This window comes from Temnothorax nylanderi, unplaced genomic scaffold (assembly GCF_030848795.1).
Source record: "Temnothorax nylanderi isolate EJ_2023f unplaced genomic scaffold, tnyl_v1.0 TNYL_tig0477_pilon, whole genome shotgun sequence".
Taxonomy (NCBI): Eukaryota; Metazoa; Arthropoda; class Insecta; order Hymenoptera; family Formicidae; genus Temnothorax; species Temnothorax nylanderi.
Window position 1 is genome coordinate 17,634 of NW_027249539.1, and position 11,514 is coordinate 29,147.

At 38.9% G+C, this 11,514-nt stretch overlaps 2 protein-coding genes across 3 annotated transcripts; both read left to right on the plus strand.

Annotated features, from left to right (window-relative positions):
* Positions 1-173: 173 nt before the first annotated feature.
* LOC139783195 (cytosolic carboxypeptidase-like protein 5) lies at positions 174-7,600 on the plus strand. 2 transcript variants are annotated; one of them, XM_071722338.1, is made up of 10 exons: positions 174-1,102; positions 1,337-1,629; positions 1,736-2,074; positions 2,155-2,426; positions 2,510-2,660; positions 2,800-2,896; positions 2,986-3,292; positions 3,373-3,580; positions 3,666-3,827; positions 6,015-7,600. In XM_071722338.1, the coding sequence occupies exons 1-10, from the start codon at positions 988-990 to the stop codon at positions 6,744-6,746; spliced, it is 2,676 nt and encodes an 891-aa protein (XP_071578439.1). In that variant the 5' UTR covers positions 174-987; the 3' UTR covers positions 6,747-7,600. The 2 variants fall into 2 exon arrangements, with proteins under 2 accessions (XP_071578439.1, XP_071578440.1); XM_071722339.1 differs by having other exon boundaries at positions 1,047-1,184.
* A 312-nt stretch (positions 7,601-7,912) lies between these two features.
* On the plus strand, positions 7,913-11,489 carry Bou (glycosylphosphatidylinositol anchored membrane protein boudin). Its single transcript, XM_071722359.1, has 3 exons — positions 7,913-8,366; positions 8,845-9,000; positions 10,511-11,489. The coding sequence occupies exons 1-3, from the start codon at positions 8,297-8,299 to the stop codon at positions 10,726-10,728; spliced, it is 444 nt and encodes a 147-aa protein (XP_071578460.1). The 5' UTR covers positions 7,913-8,296; the 3' UTR covers positions 10,729-11,489.
* Positions 11,490-11,514: the final 25 nt, after the last annotated feature.

Here is an 11,514-nt window from a genome sequence, read left to right on the forward strand (position 1 = left end):
CAAGTATTCTAAAATTGATAAAATTATATTAAAGGAACGAAATCAGATTTATTTAAATTGCATTCTCGAAATTTCAGGCAACTCTCGGGAGAGAGAGACGCAAAACAAACGTAGGCCGTCGACGTGGGGACGACGTCGTTCCGGAACAAAATACTGATATCATCACCGGTGACGTTCGCAGGTGACAGATCAAAATGCCTCGATTACCCTAGAATGCAGTGAGGTGTCGTATATCGTAAAAATCTCTCGTACGCACGCACGGGAGTTCCCGTTCAAACGTTTCAACTGTTGCGCGTCCGACCAACCACGGATTCACTCGCCGATCGAATTAATCTGTGCAAAAAACAAAACGATCGATAACGAGTAATAAGCCAGTACGAGTGTCGTTGCCTCGCCTCACAATTAGTTCAGCGACCTACAGCCGCACCTGACCAGCCAAGACTATTCATTCACTCTTGTGCGCTTTGTGACAGGTTAATCGACAGGTTAAACTCGGTGGTCGAAATTGTCGAAAATCCATTGAGGAACAAGAGGAAACTACGTTCTACGTTCAACGCAGTTCAACGTCGCCCAAGGGATGAACGATCTTGTTTCTGCCATTTCTACCGCGGCTGCGTTACCGCATTGAGGGCTGCGGATTCTTGCGCGCAACACCTATGTGTGTGTGTGTGTGTGTGTGTGTGTGTGTGTGTGTGTGTGTGTGTGTATGTATGTGCGTCGTAAATAGAGATCATATGATCGCGCGAAGGAGTCGTCGGATCCTCGGATCGAGCCGATTCGCTCAGCGGGAATGAGCGCGATGCCGTCGCCGACGAACGGGCGCGATCGTGCCTGAGGAAGCGCAGCGATTGTCCGGCAGCTCTGCGCCTCCACAGGCGGCGGTATATACAGCAACGCACCACCAACCACCACATGAACGGGCAATTCGTCTTCGTCGTCTGCCGCGCGTCCTTCGATTCTGCAGTAGACGTAACTCTCTGACGCGTCATGGCGAGCACAGCCGAGAACATTACCTGCGGTGGCTTCGTGTTTCTCAATAACTTTGACTCGGCTAATCTGGCCAAGGTGGAAGCAGTGAGGATCCCGGAGACCTTTGAGAAAGGTAACGCCAATCACCTTCCCTTGATGCTGGGACAATCTTACAGACCTAGATTGATTTTCAATATTTGTGTACGTGTGTTGATGTAAGTGTCATTGAACTGGAGGATCGTTTTTATGTAATTAAATTGACTGGTTTTTCACCTTGAAGGAATCTAGATACATTGCAATGAGCTGTACGATCGCCAATGTTCTTCTTATGTAACGATACAATGCCAATGGGTTTTACTATTTTTAGATGTTTACGATATTGAAGGCAAACCGACCAATAGCTCAAATTCCAAAGACACGTTGGATTACGAGTTCAACCTGTGGACGAAGCACGATTGTCACGGCACGCAATTCCAAAACAACAATAGAACCTGGTTTTATTTCGGTGTCAAGTCTAGTCGGCCGAGTGTCTCGGTCAGATTTAACATAGTCAATCTGAACAAGCAAGCCAAGATGTTTAGCCAAGGGATGTGTCCGGTCTTTAAGATCGTGCCGGGACACCTGCACTGGGAGCGGATTCGCGAAAAGCCAACGTACACTGTAATTGCAGCTTGGATAGTTATAGAAATGCATATCTAAGAATGTAGCGAGATTATATGTGATAATTTGTGCCGGCAGATATATAGCGTACTGTTTAACGTTGCAGCTTGATCAGAGAGGGAACGACTTTGCTTTATCGTTCCTCCATTACACTCCAGAAAATTCAAAAGCTGTTACTTACTTTGCCTTTACCTATCCATTCTCGTATACAGATTTGCAAAATTATTTGAGAAGGATCGATGCGAGAATGGGAAAGAGGAGTGTAATGTCTGCGGATGACATCTATTATCACAGAGAATGTGCAATAAAATCACTGGAGGATCGTAGATTAGATATATTAACAATAAGCTCCTATCATAACATATCAACGGAGAGAGAAGATAGACTGAATAATATGTTCCCTGAGGAAAGTGAGGAGAGGCCTTATAAATTTCGGGACAAGAAGGTATCGTATCGATATTATAACGAAGAATGAATTCTGAAGAGAGAAATCTATTTATATATACGACTATATTATGTATTTAGGTAATTTTTATTAGCGCCAGAGTCCATCCAGGTGAAACACCCTCTAGCTTCGTTCTAAATGGTTTCCTCAATTTTTTACTAAGTCGGGAAGATCAGATTGCTATAAATTTACGTCGCCTATATGTGTTCAAATTGATACCGATGCTCAACCCAGATGGTGTTGCCAAAGGCCATTATCGAATGGACACTAAGGGAATAAATTTGAATAGAGTTTATCTAAATCCTTCTGAAGTAGATCATCCTACGATATATGCCGCAAAGAACTTAATACAGTAAGCACTTGTATTTCTAATTACCTTGACGCTTCGTAATATACATATTATGCACAGTCAAGTTTCACATGCTTTTCTTATAGATACTATCACAATTCTTATCAACTACCGAGCGAACTAACTGACCTATCGAATATAAATTTAGAAATTATGGACAGCAATGTAAGCATTATAAATTCGACTGCTTCGATAGCAAACGCTGTACGTGACACAACCACAAGACTGTTGCAACAAGTATGACAAAAACCTACGGAATTTCCCTTAATAACATTTGTTTATATTGTGAATGAAATTACGAGGAGCTCTAAAGAATAATACATTTTACGTTACGTGTAGCTGCGATAGTATTCTTCTAATACTATCACTTTTTTAGGTAACATTTATGTCATTAGATGAGAAGAACAGGTGTGCTCTAGATACTAACAAGGAACATTTGTTGACATTAGAGCATTTGGACAGCGCAACTATTGGTACTGATATTCACTTTATATAAGTAATAAAACCTCATTAATTTATCTCGCAATTTCCAGTCCAGTAATTTGCCTTTTGTCGTGTACAGATGAAAGCGAGGATCTATCTAAACAAGGTAAAAATGATACCGCCACAGAAGTCAGAACGAATGACAAACTAACTGGTACGGCCGTCGGTGTAGACGAGACATCAAAATCCTCCGATAATTCTGGGTTATATCTATATATCGATCTTCACGGCCATGCCTCGAAAAAAGGCGTTTTCATGTATGGAAATCACTTTACTGACCCAGAAGATACTATCGCATGCATGCTGCTACCCAAAGTGATGTCTATCAACAATCCAAACTTTCATTTCACGTCGTGCAATTTTGCGGAACGAAATATGTATATTATGTAAGTAAAGTCTACTGCCATCAGAAGTTATACATATATCCAATTTTGTATTGGGATGCTAAATATGTATGTTTTTACAGAGACAAACGAGACGGTATGTCCAGAGAAGGCTCGGGACGCGTGGCAGTGTATAAGATGACTGGTCTAATACGCAGCTATACTCTAGAGTGTAATTACAACTCTGGCCGTTTGGTGAATATGATACCCGCTAGAATTCGCGATGGGGTGAATAAAACTATGAATCACATGTTCGTTCCTCCGAAATATACGCCGGCAGTGTTTGAGGCGGTAAATATATTTTGCTTTCGCCTTCTATTTAAGAAACACAATGTTGCTAAAACTTCTATTATACGTATCATTGATAATACATTAGGTTGGCGCAGCATTAGGTCCTTCCATTCTCGATCTCACTGGGAACAATCCCAACAGCCGATTGCCAAATAGCCAATATCGCTCTGTAAGGGGAGTAAAATCTCACTTGAAATTAACATACGTGAGCAATATCTCTGCACCGCCCAGCAAGTCAGTGCGTAAGGTAAATTTTGATGTAAATAGTGGGAGTGACATTTGTAATGCTGACATAAGGCAGTGTGTATTATCATAATCATTTATTATGTTCAGCGACTAATTTTATATATTAGTTTAGCATTAACACTGCAACCCATTAGTGCCTAATCCAACATAAATTCATTTGTGCATAACTAGGAAAGTGGGAGAGAGATTTTGTATGTTTACAAATCAAATTTGGCGAGTTATGTCTCAAATTATATAAAATTGAATTTATATCGAAACGATTTAGTTTTTTTAAAATAAAAATATGTAATTGAAATACTTTACGACAATAATGATATTACAGTATTTATTATGTTGTTATATACGAAATATTATATATAAGAAAGCTATACGTAAACTCTCTTTGACATAATTTTTCTTAATGGGTCTTCCATATATGACTTGATATATTTAGACAAGACAATAATATTCCATATACTTCTTTGGATAAATTTATACATCAGACTCTCAATTATATATTCTTAATTATACATTACTTTCACAGAACAAGATAATATAAAATTTAATATTTATATAATTATATATGTATATAATTTGTGAATTATATACATGATGTACCGTTTTTACTTTCATTATATAAATGACTTGCTTAATATTTATACACAAAATATACACTAATTTCTTTAAATGACAATTTTAATATTAATTGATAAAGAAAGATGAGACGAATAAGATATATGGTGCAAATATCTTGTATTATTGACTCATTTTATATTGTGGCTAACTCAGTAAAGTGTTCATTAATCGTAAATATTAACGCTTCTATGGTCGTATTTGATATTTGTATTTAATAATCGTTTGTAAATAATCAATTTTTATGCATATATTTTTCACCAACAATGTACGCAAGTACACTTACGATCACATAATCTAATTTACGCAGTGTCTTTTTAAAAGATGCGAATTGTTGTGAAACAAAACGTTAATATTATACAGATGTTTGTATATTAATTATATCTATTTCTTTAGCGAAGGGCACGACGTGGAGAGATATAAGTGGTTAAACCGTTATATCTCTGGACGATGGGGTTGTTGAAGTGAGATATGGCAGTTTGTTAATTCAAACTTAAACGTTACTCATTTTAACAATATATAGAAGTTTATAAAAGTTTACTTCATAAATTATAAATTGTTAGGAGTATATCTGTTGTTTCCCGGCATAATTCCATTATCAATATATCTATATCAAATGATAATGTAAACATATAAATTTATCAATGTTGGACGTCATTATATATGAAAGATGTAATATATGTGCAACGTTAATATCCCATGAGTAGATATTCAAGAAGTCAAAATAACGAATCTCGATCTCGGCAAACAAACTTTGAACAAATCGCTCCAAAGTTCGGCTCGTATTACGTACGCATACATTTATAGAAACTTCACGATGTATCGCACACGAGCTTGCATATCCAGCTGTATTAATAAATGTTACAGTTTTTTTAGCGATCATTTATTTATCTTACTTTTATTTGATATCCCGATACCAATCGATCCTGACGAATAGCTTGGCATGAATCGTGCATCGTGTTTGCAAGCAAACGAAATGGGCAATGAAGTGCAGTAGGAACGCAAAGAGACTTGAATCCGCGTCGAAGATTATCGTCCGCAAGTTTCTTTGATCGCCAGCGAAACACGTAGATGATGAATCCTGTGCTTCACATGTACTTCACAGCACTCTAGCATGCGTCAGCCGAATATTTTCACTCGCTAAATATCGATTTTCTATAAATATGATTAATCCTTTCTGATAATATGCATTTAAATTATCGGCAAGGTGGCTTTAGTTGTGTTTAGGCAATTCGCTACACTTTTGCTCACTTTATAATTTTCTCTGAAGTTTTTATACATGTAGATGCGCTTCGTCTTTTTAAAAGTGTATGGTACGTGCCCAATTATATTCGATGTGTGTTTAGCCGCGAGGGGGTAAGTCATTATTTGTATAATTAATATAATCGTGTTATATGTAATAAATAACCGTGCAAACGATTGCGGTCGTAATAACAACGATAATCGAAATAAAATCAATCTCTCTCTCTCACATGTGTTTATCTTTGTGTTGTTACCGTGGTACGTGGCTATTTCTGTACTATGTAAGACGCATCTCCGAATCTACGATCTACAATTGTGTGCCTTTCATTCGCAGGATAACGAAGGCGATAACGTTGCGCGGAGCAGCGGCGGCATCCTGAAGGAATTAGAAACGAGATTAAACGACGCGGTGACGGGGGCGAGGAATGCCATAAGGAGCGAGGGCAACCTGGTGAAGAAGTGCATCCTTCGTCGCGGCGCCTCCTTTTACACGGCGGTGAAGAGGATCAAGAGCGGTAAGAAACCCCGGCAGACGCTCGCGCGTCGCGCCTTGAAGAACCATTGTGCCAACAACGTGGAGAACAGCGCGATAATCTGCGCGATCAAGTCCGAGGTGGTGGCGAAGCCGTTTCTGAAGACGATCGATCGCTATCGATCGAACAGATCCAAGGTCGACGGCGCGGGGACGGCGATCGGCGACAACCTCGAGCCGCGTTCAAACGCGAGTAAGAAGCCAAAGGCGGCGAACAGTTCGACGAAGACGCGGGTTTCCTCCGAGGAAACAACGACGGTGAGGCACGGCGCGAAGAGACTGAAACTCATCTCGTCTATGAGAACGTCCAAGCCTCTTCCCGAGGTTGGTGAATCGTCCGGTGCGGCGGAGGAGACTGGCGTAAAGGTATCCCCGAAGGTGCCGCATGCCTGCGACAAGCAGAACGTTCAAGGGGCGCACGATAGGGCCAGGGTCGCCGGAAAGCCGAGCGAGTCTTCCAAACTGAAAAAAATTAACAAGACTGCTGTTAAGAGTTCCGTGCTCGAGGAGAGCGCGAAGCAAAATCCTAAATGAGCTCAGCTAGGACACTAAGAACGAATTATTAACCCGAGAGAAAATACAGAAAATCAATCGATGCCATTGACTTCCTGTATTTCCTCTTTACCGAAAGATATTTTGCGTATATTGTAATATATACAGGACGACCAGTGATATGATCAACGAGAAGACGGGCGAAAACGAATAAAAAGTATTTACGTGGCAAATTTTATACATCCTGCGTATAATGTGCAATGAAATGTTAAGTTACTTATTTATATTATTTGGCGATGCAACATGACGCATGGGTATTTCTATATCGTTTCATACGCCGTTTCTAATTTTTCACAAAGTGATATGTTGCCTCTTCGCATTCGAAGGGTGAAATCTAAGTCATAAAGAAATGTATATATCACGTTACTATGTATATATTATTACATATTAGGCGTATATATACCGTTTTTCAAATACACCGATATTTATTATTTACGTAGAGCTTCACTTTAATCTTTGCAATTAATGTGTATTTAATTATCTTGGAAACTAGCGCTCGTCTCAAAAATATTATATTTTTAGTTAAAGTTACTAAACTATAATGGCAAAACTATAATGATCTAAACGAGATCTCTATAAATCTAGTAATCTTTTTTTTTTTTAATAGAGATATATCTTTGTTTAAACTTACGTTTTCTTCTGAACAATAGTTTCGGAGATAATCGCATAGCGAGATAAACGTCCTGTATATTAGATTATTATAGTATTGTGTTATATGAATATATAAATGTTTTTCTATTTCCCATCTCGTGATGCTCCGCACATGTAAAAGTAGAAGCTGTTATGTTATTTACGTGCGAAAATTTGTTGGCGAAATAAATGATAACATATACATACCAACGTATAAACCTGCGCTTCACTCATGAATATATTTTTAATTTATAAACTTCAATTAATTTATATAAACTTCAATTATACGGCAAGCTATATGCTGTTTAAATGAAAAGGGAAGAGGGGGAATTTCACGAAGGAGAAGTTCCAGGGAGATCATCATTGCGACTCTAGAAACAACTTCGTGCGTCATTATTTCATTCGCTAAATGTTGAAGCTTGAAAATTCTAATTGTCTCGTCATTTTAATCGTCGCCCGTCTCATCCCGAGGAAAACAAACGCAACGCGCATGCGCGATTTTCTCCGAAGGGCGGAGCGGCGCGGGCGCGGAGCAGGCCGGGCAACTCTGGGCAACTCTCGGAACGCGATTCCTCGGCGAGCGCACGTTTGAAACGCGCGACTTCACGGCTTCACGGAGTTTTGCCTCGCGGCCAGGTTCAGGGTGCGCGTACGCGACTTCGCGACACCTTCACGTCGTTGTCCACGGCGAGTTTCACGTCGGTGGAGAATCTCGAAAGGCCCGAGTCCAAGTTCGCGGGAAACCGAAGTCGAAGGCGTCGAAACGGGAAACGGTGGTGCGCGTTATTACGTCACATCCAGCTTTCGTGCTCGACGGGGGATCGTCGGGGACGTCGGGTCGACGAACGGAATTACGGAGGGTGATCCGGAGACCGCGCGAGACCGCCGCAATCCCGCGGAACATGGCTGTCGCGAGTCGCTGCGTCGCGGCGTGCACGTTTCTGGCGGTGCTCTCGATGCTGGTGGAGACAGGTGAGGTTAACGCGCGCGACGACGCGCCCTGGGCGGGGCTGTCTCGTTTTAGGCGCGGCTACGAGGAACGCGGCCTCCCGACGTACGCCGCGGCTCGCGCTTCTCTTCTTCGGAGAGAAAGAGACCTCGAGAGTCCTGCTTCGAACAATCTATAATTCACTTTCAGATTTCAGGACGGAAATCCATCATTTTCTCTGTGACGCGCGATGCGTCACGGAACACTTGAAGAATCAAAATACAACACCTGTAGAATAAGAGAAATTGTTTTTACGAAGCTTCGTGCTTGGCAAAGTTGGAGGATTAACGATATCCTCGCTCTGTTCAAAGTTTGCGTTATATTATCAAATGAGTATAGCGTCTGTATTGTTTTCTGTAATTATTGTTTTCCGCTTGACGCACGACTGAGCAACGAGATCGCGGCAGGACGATCACGTCTACCTCTTCTTGGTGGTTTAACAGAGCGATATTTCTTATCCAGGATACAGCATACGGTGCTACCAGTGTAACAGCACCAGCACCGAGTACCCATTTCAGTGCAACGAATTCCTGACGAGCGACGTGGATCTTCAGCCTACGTCGTGCGACGATGTTTACGGAGCGCAGTATTGTGTCAAGCACATAGGCCGTTTCGAGGGTAAACAACAATGAAGATATTCCGTACAGCCTTTGCTTGGGAGACTAACACAGTGGCGGCGCGGGGGAAGGCTGATTAACTCTTCTAACAATCATACTCCTAACAATCATATATATACACGTAGATCAATCGAGCATGCCGGCGACCCTGCATTAAACAACCGAATTCTTTCCAGATCTTTTCAACATACTGGAACATATTTTTATACATTCGAGACGTTGGAACGCATTCACGAGCACACTGAATTATTATAAGTAATTTTTTAATCACATGTGTGATTATCATTTCAATGATTGTTCTATGTATTGTACAAGAATTATTCTATTTTACAAAAATAATTATCACGGAATGATAATCATTGCAATGATTATCATTAAAAATTATTAAAATGATTCCATTTTTACAAGAATGGAATAAATTGCGTTCCAATGATCCTTCATGTTGCGAAAAATTCATCTACTAACAAAAATTCTGTTTTTATATCGTTGCAGTAGGTCATCATTTTCACGGACGTACATCTTATAAGTGTTACCTCATAATTATTGTTTTGCGATCTATCATTGGGAAACTTGCGTAACATCAATCGTCATAAAGTTTCGATTAGAAATTTAATTGTTGCTTTCTCAATTAAGCTACGGCCTTGGATTGCTATCAGTGCACGTCGGCGGATGAATGGAAATGCATGGATAGCGAATTGGTTGAAAATTTCTTGGTGCCGAGAAATTGTAGTCACGTGTACGGGGCGCGTTATTGCATCAAATCAATCGGCCGTTACGGAGGTTTTTATATCAAAATTGTGTTATTATCGTCGAGTGTGCATGAGTGTTCCCTTCCGAGTCATTTTTACGTGGAAACGATCGCTTGCCGAAAACGGAGAAGGATTAATCCTGTAATTATTTTAATAGAATTCAAGAAATTCTGGGATTAAAGTGTACAGAGAGAGCTTTATGAAATTCATATCGGAGATACGAACTCAAATAACACTTTTAACTTATTGATTCTTCTCAGTGTTTATATCAGTCGTAAACTCTTAAATTTATTGTGAAACGTTTATTAGGAGAAACGAAAGATGGAATATACTTTTTTGCTGTTCTGAAAAGTGATCGTTTTGACATTAATTGGTTTCCTTTCACTCATATGTTCTATTTTCGGCCTTTGAAATAATTTAGGAAAAAGATCGTTTTGTTGAAGAAAATCAATAATTTAAAAATGTATGTTAATTATTTATTACAAAATATTTATGAAAAATATGTACCTCTTCGTCATCCTGCATGTTACATGGGTATCACGCTTTTTCCAATCCTCGATTAAATATGTGTTTGCACATTTAAAGTCCGCTCACTCATTCGTTCTCAAAATTAACTTTCAAATACAAATCAACAAAAAACACATGTTTGAATAAACAAGCTTCTAGATATAGAGCAATCGTTTCTCTGATATTTCAATAAGTTTTCTAGTGTAGTATCGCTTAGAATATATTGTACAATTAACGTTATACCTCTGGAAACAGGTGGCATTGGTACAAAGCGATTTTGCTCGTCCGTGCACATGGGAAACTATTGCGACTACGTGAAACAGCCGGGTGACAAGCTGACCTATCGCACTTGTGTGTTCACGTGTTCCGAAGACGGATGTAACTCAGCATTATCCTTCGTGCCGAACGCGATGTATACGTGGATTATGCCAGCGAGTTTAGTGGTAGTCTGGAAAAAGCTGTTTCACAGGTAGAAGCTTCTCTGAGAGCTTGACGATTAGTTGAGAGCCTGACAAATTTATTGTCGATGAATCTCTTGCGCTTTTTTATAAATCCCTTTAAACCGCGTATATCAAATTAAATTCTAATCAATTTCTGACTACTGCCAATAACATTTTAAACATCACGGGGTATAAGTAGCATTTATAAATGTGAGACTTTTTTTCATCAATATGAGAACGTAACGATTAATCTCATCCAAACTTTTTTTGCAACTTTATCCCATAATGGGATTGTTTTATGTCTATCAGTTGAAATATTTAAATTATTTTTTATCTTTATATTCATTCATTTGTTTTGTAAAATCGTTTTAAATTATATTCTTATAGAAATGTAGAAATATTTTAACAATATTTTTACGTGTAATCGTATCAAAGCAGATTTCAAAGAGCATTACTGTTTTAAGGCTCTTTTTTCTATATACTTTTTAACATATTTTCATTACCTAATTAGGACGTAATGTGTCTCATTATTTTTAGGACAATAGTATTTTTGTATATTTTATTATATATTTAATATTTTTGTATATTTCATATATTTAATGATATATAGACTAACAAAACAATAAGAACTGAAGTGAAATATGTCCGTCCACTCGACTCAGAGATAGAAAATTCTAAAAGAGCAATTGTATAATTAAGATACACTTATATAATTTATCAAAGAGATATATATATGTATACTGCACTTTTTTTATCTTTGCTATGTACTGACATAATACATAGGATTAAATTGATTACTGTGCGTTTTATTATGAGATT

Coding starts and splice junctions, on each gene's coding strand:
- LOC139783195 (XM_071722338.1), top strand. CDS start 988: ATGGCGAGCACAGCCGAGAACATTACCTGCGGTGGCTTCGTGTTTCTC. Junction 2,661..2,799: donor CCACAAGACTGTTGCAACAA/GTATGACAAAAA, acceptor TCACTTTTTTAG/GTAACATTTATGTCATTAGA. Junction 2,897..2,985: donor TTTGGACAGCGCAACTATTG/GTACTGATATTC, acceptor TGTCGTGTACAG/ATGAAAGCGAGGATCTATCT.
- Bou (XM_071722359.1), top strand. CDS start 8,297: ATGGCTGTCGCGAGTCGCTGCGTCGCGGCGTGCACGTTTCTGGCGGTG. Junction 8,367..8,844: donor CTCGATGCTGGTGGAGACAG/GTGAGGTTAACG, acceptor TTTCTTATCCAG/GATACAGCATACGGTGCTAC. Junction 9,001..10,510: donor GCACATAGGCCGTTTCGAGG/GTAAACAACAAT, acceptor CTCTGGAAACAG/GTGGCATTGGTACAAAGCGA.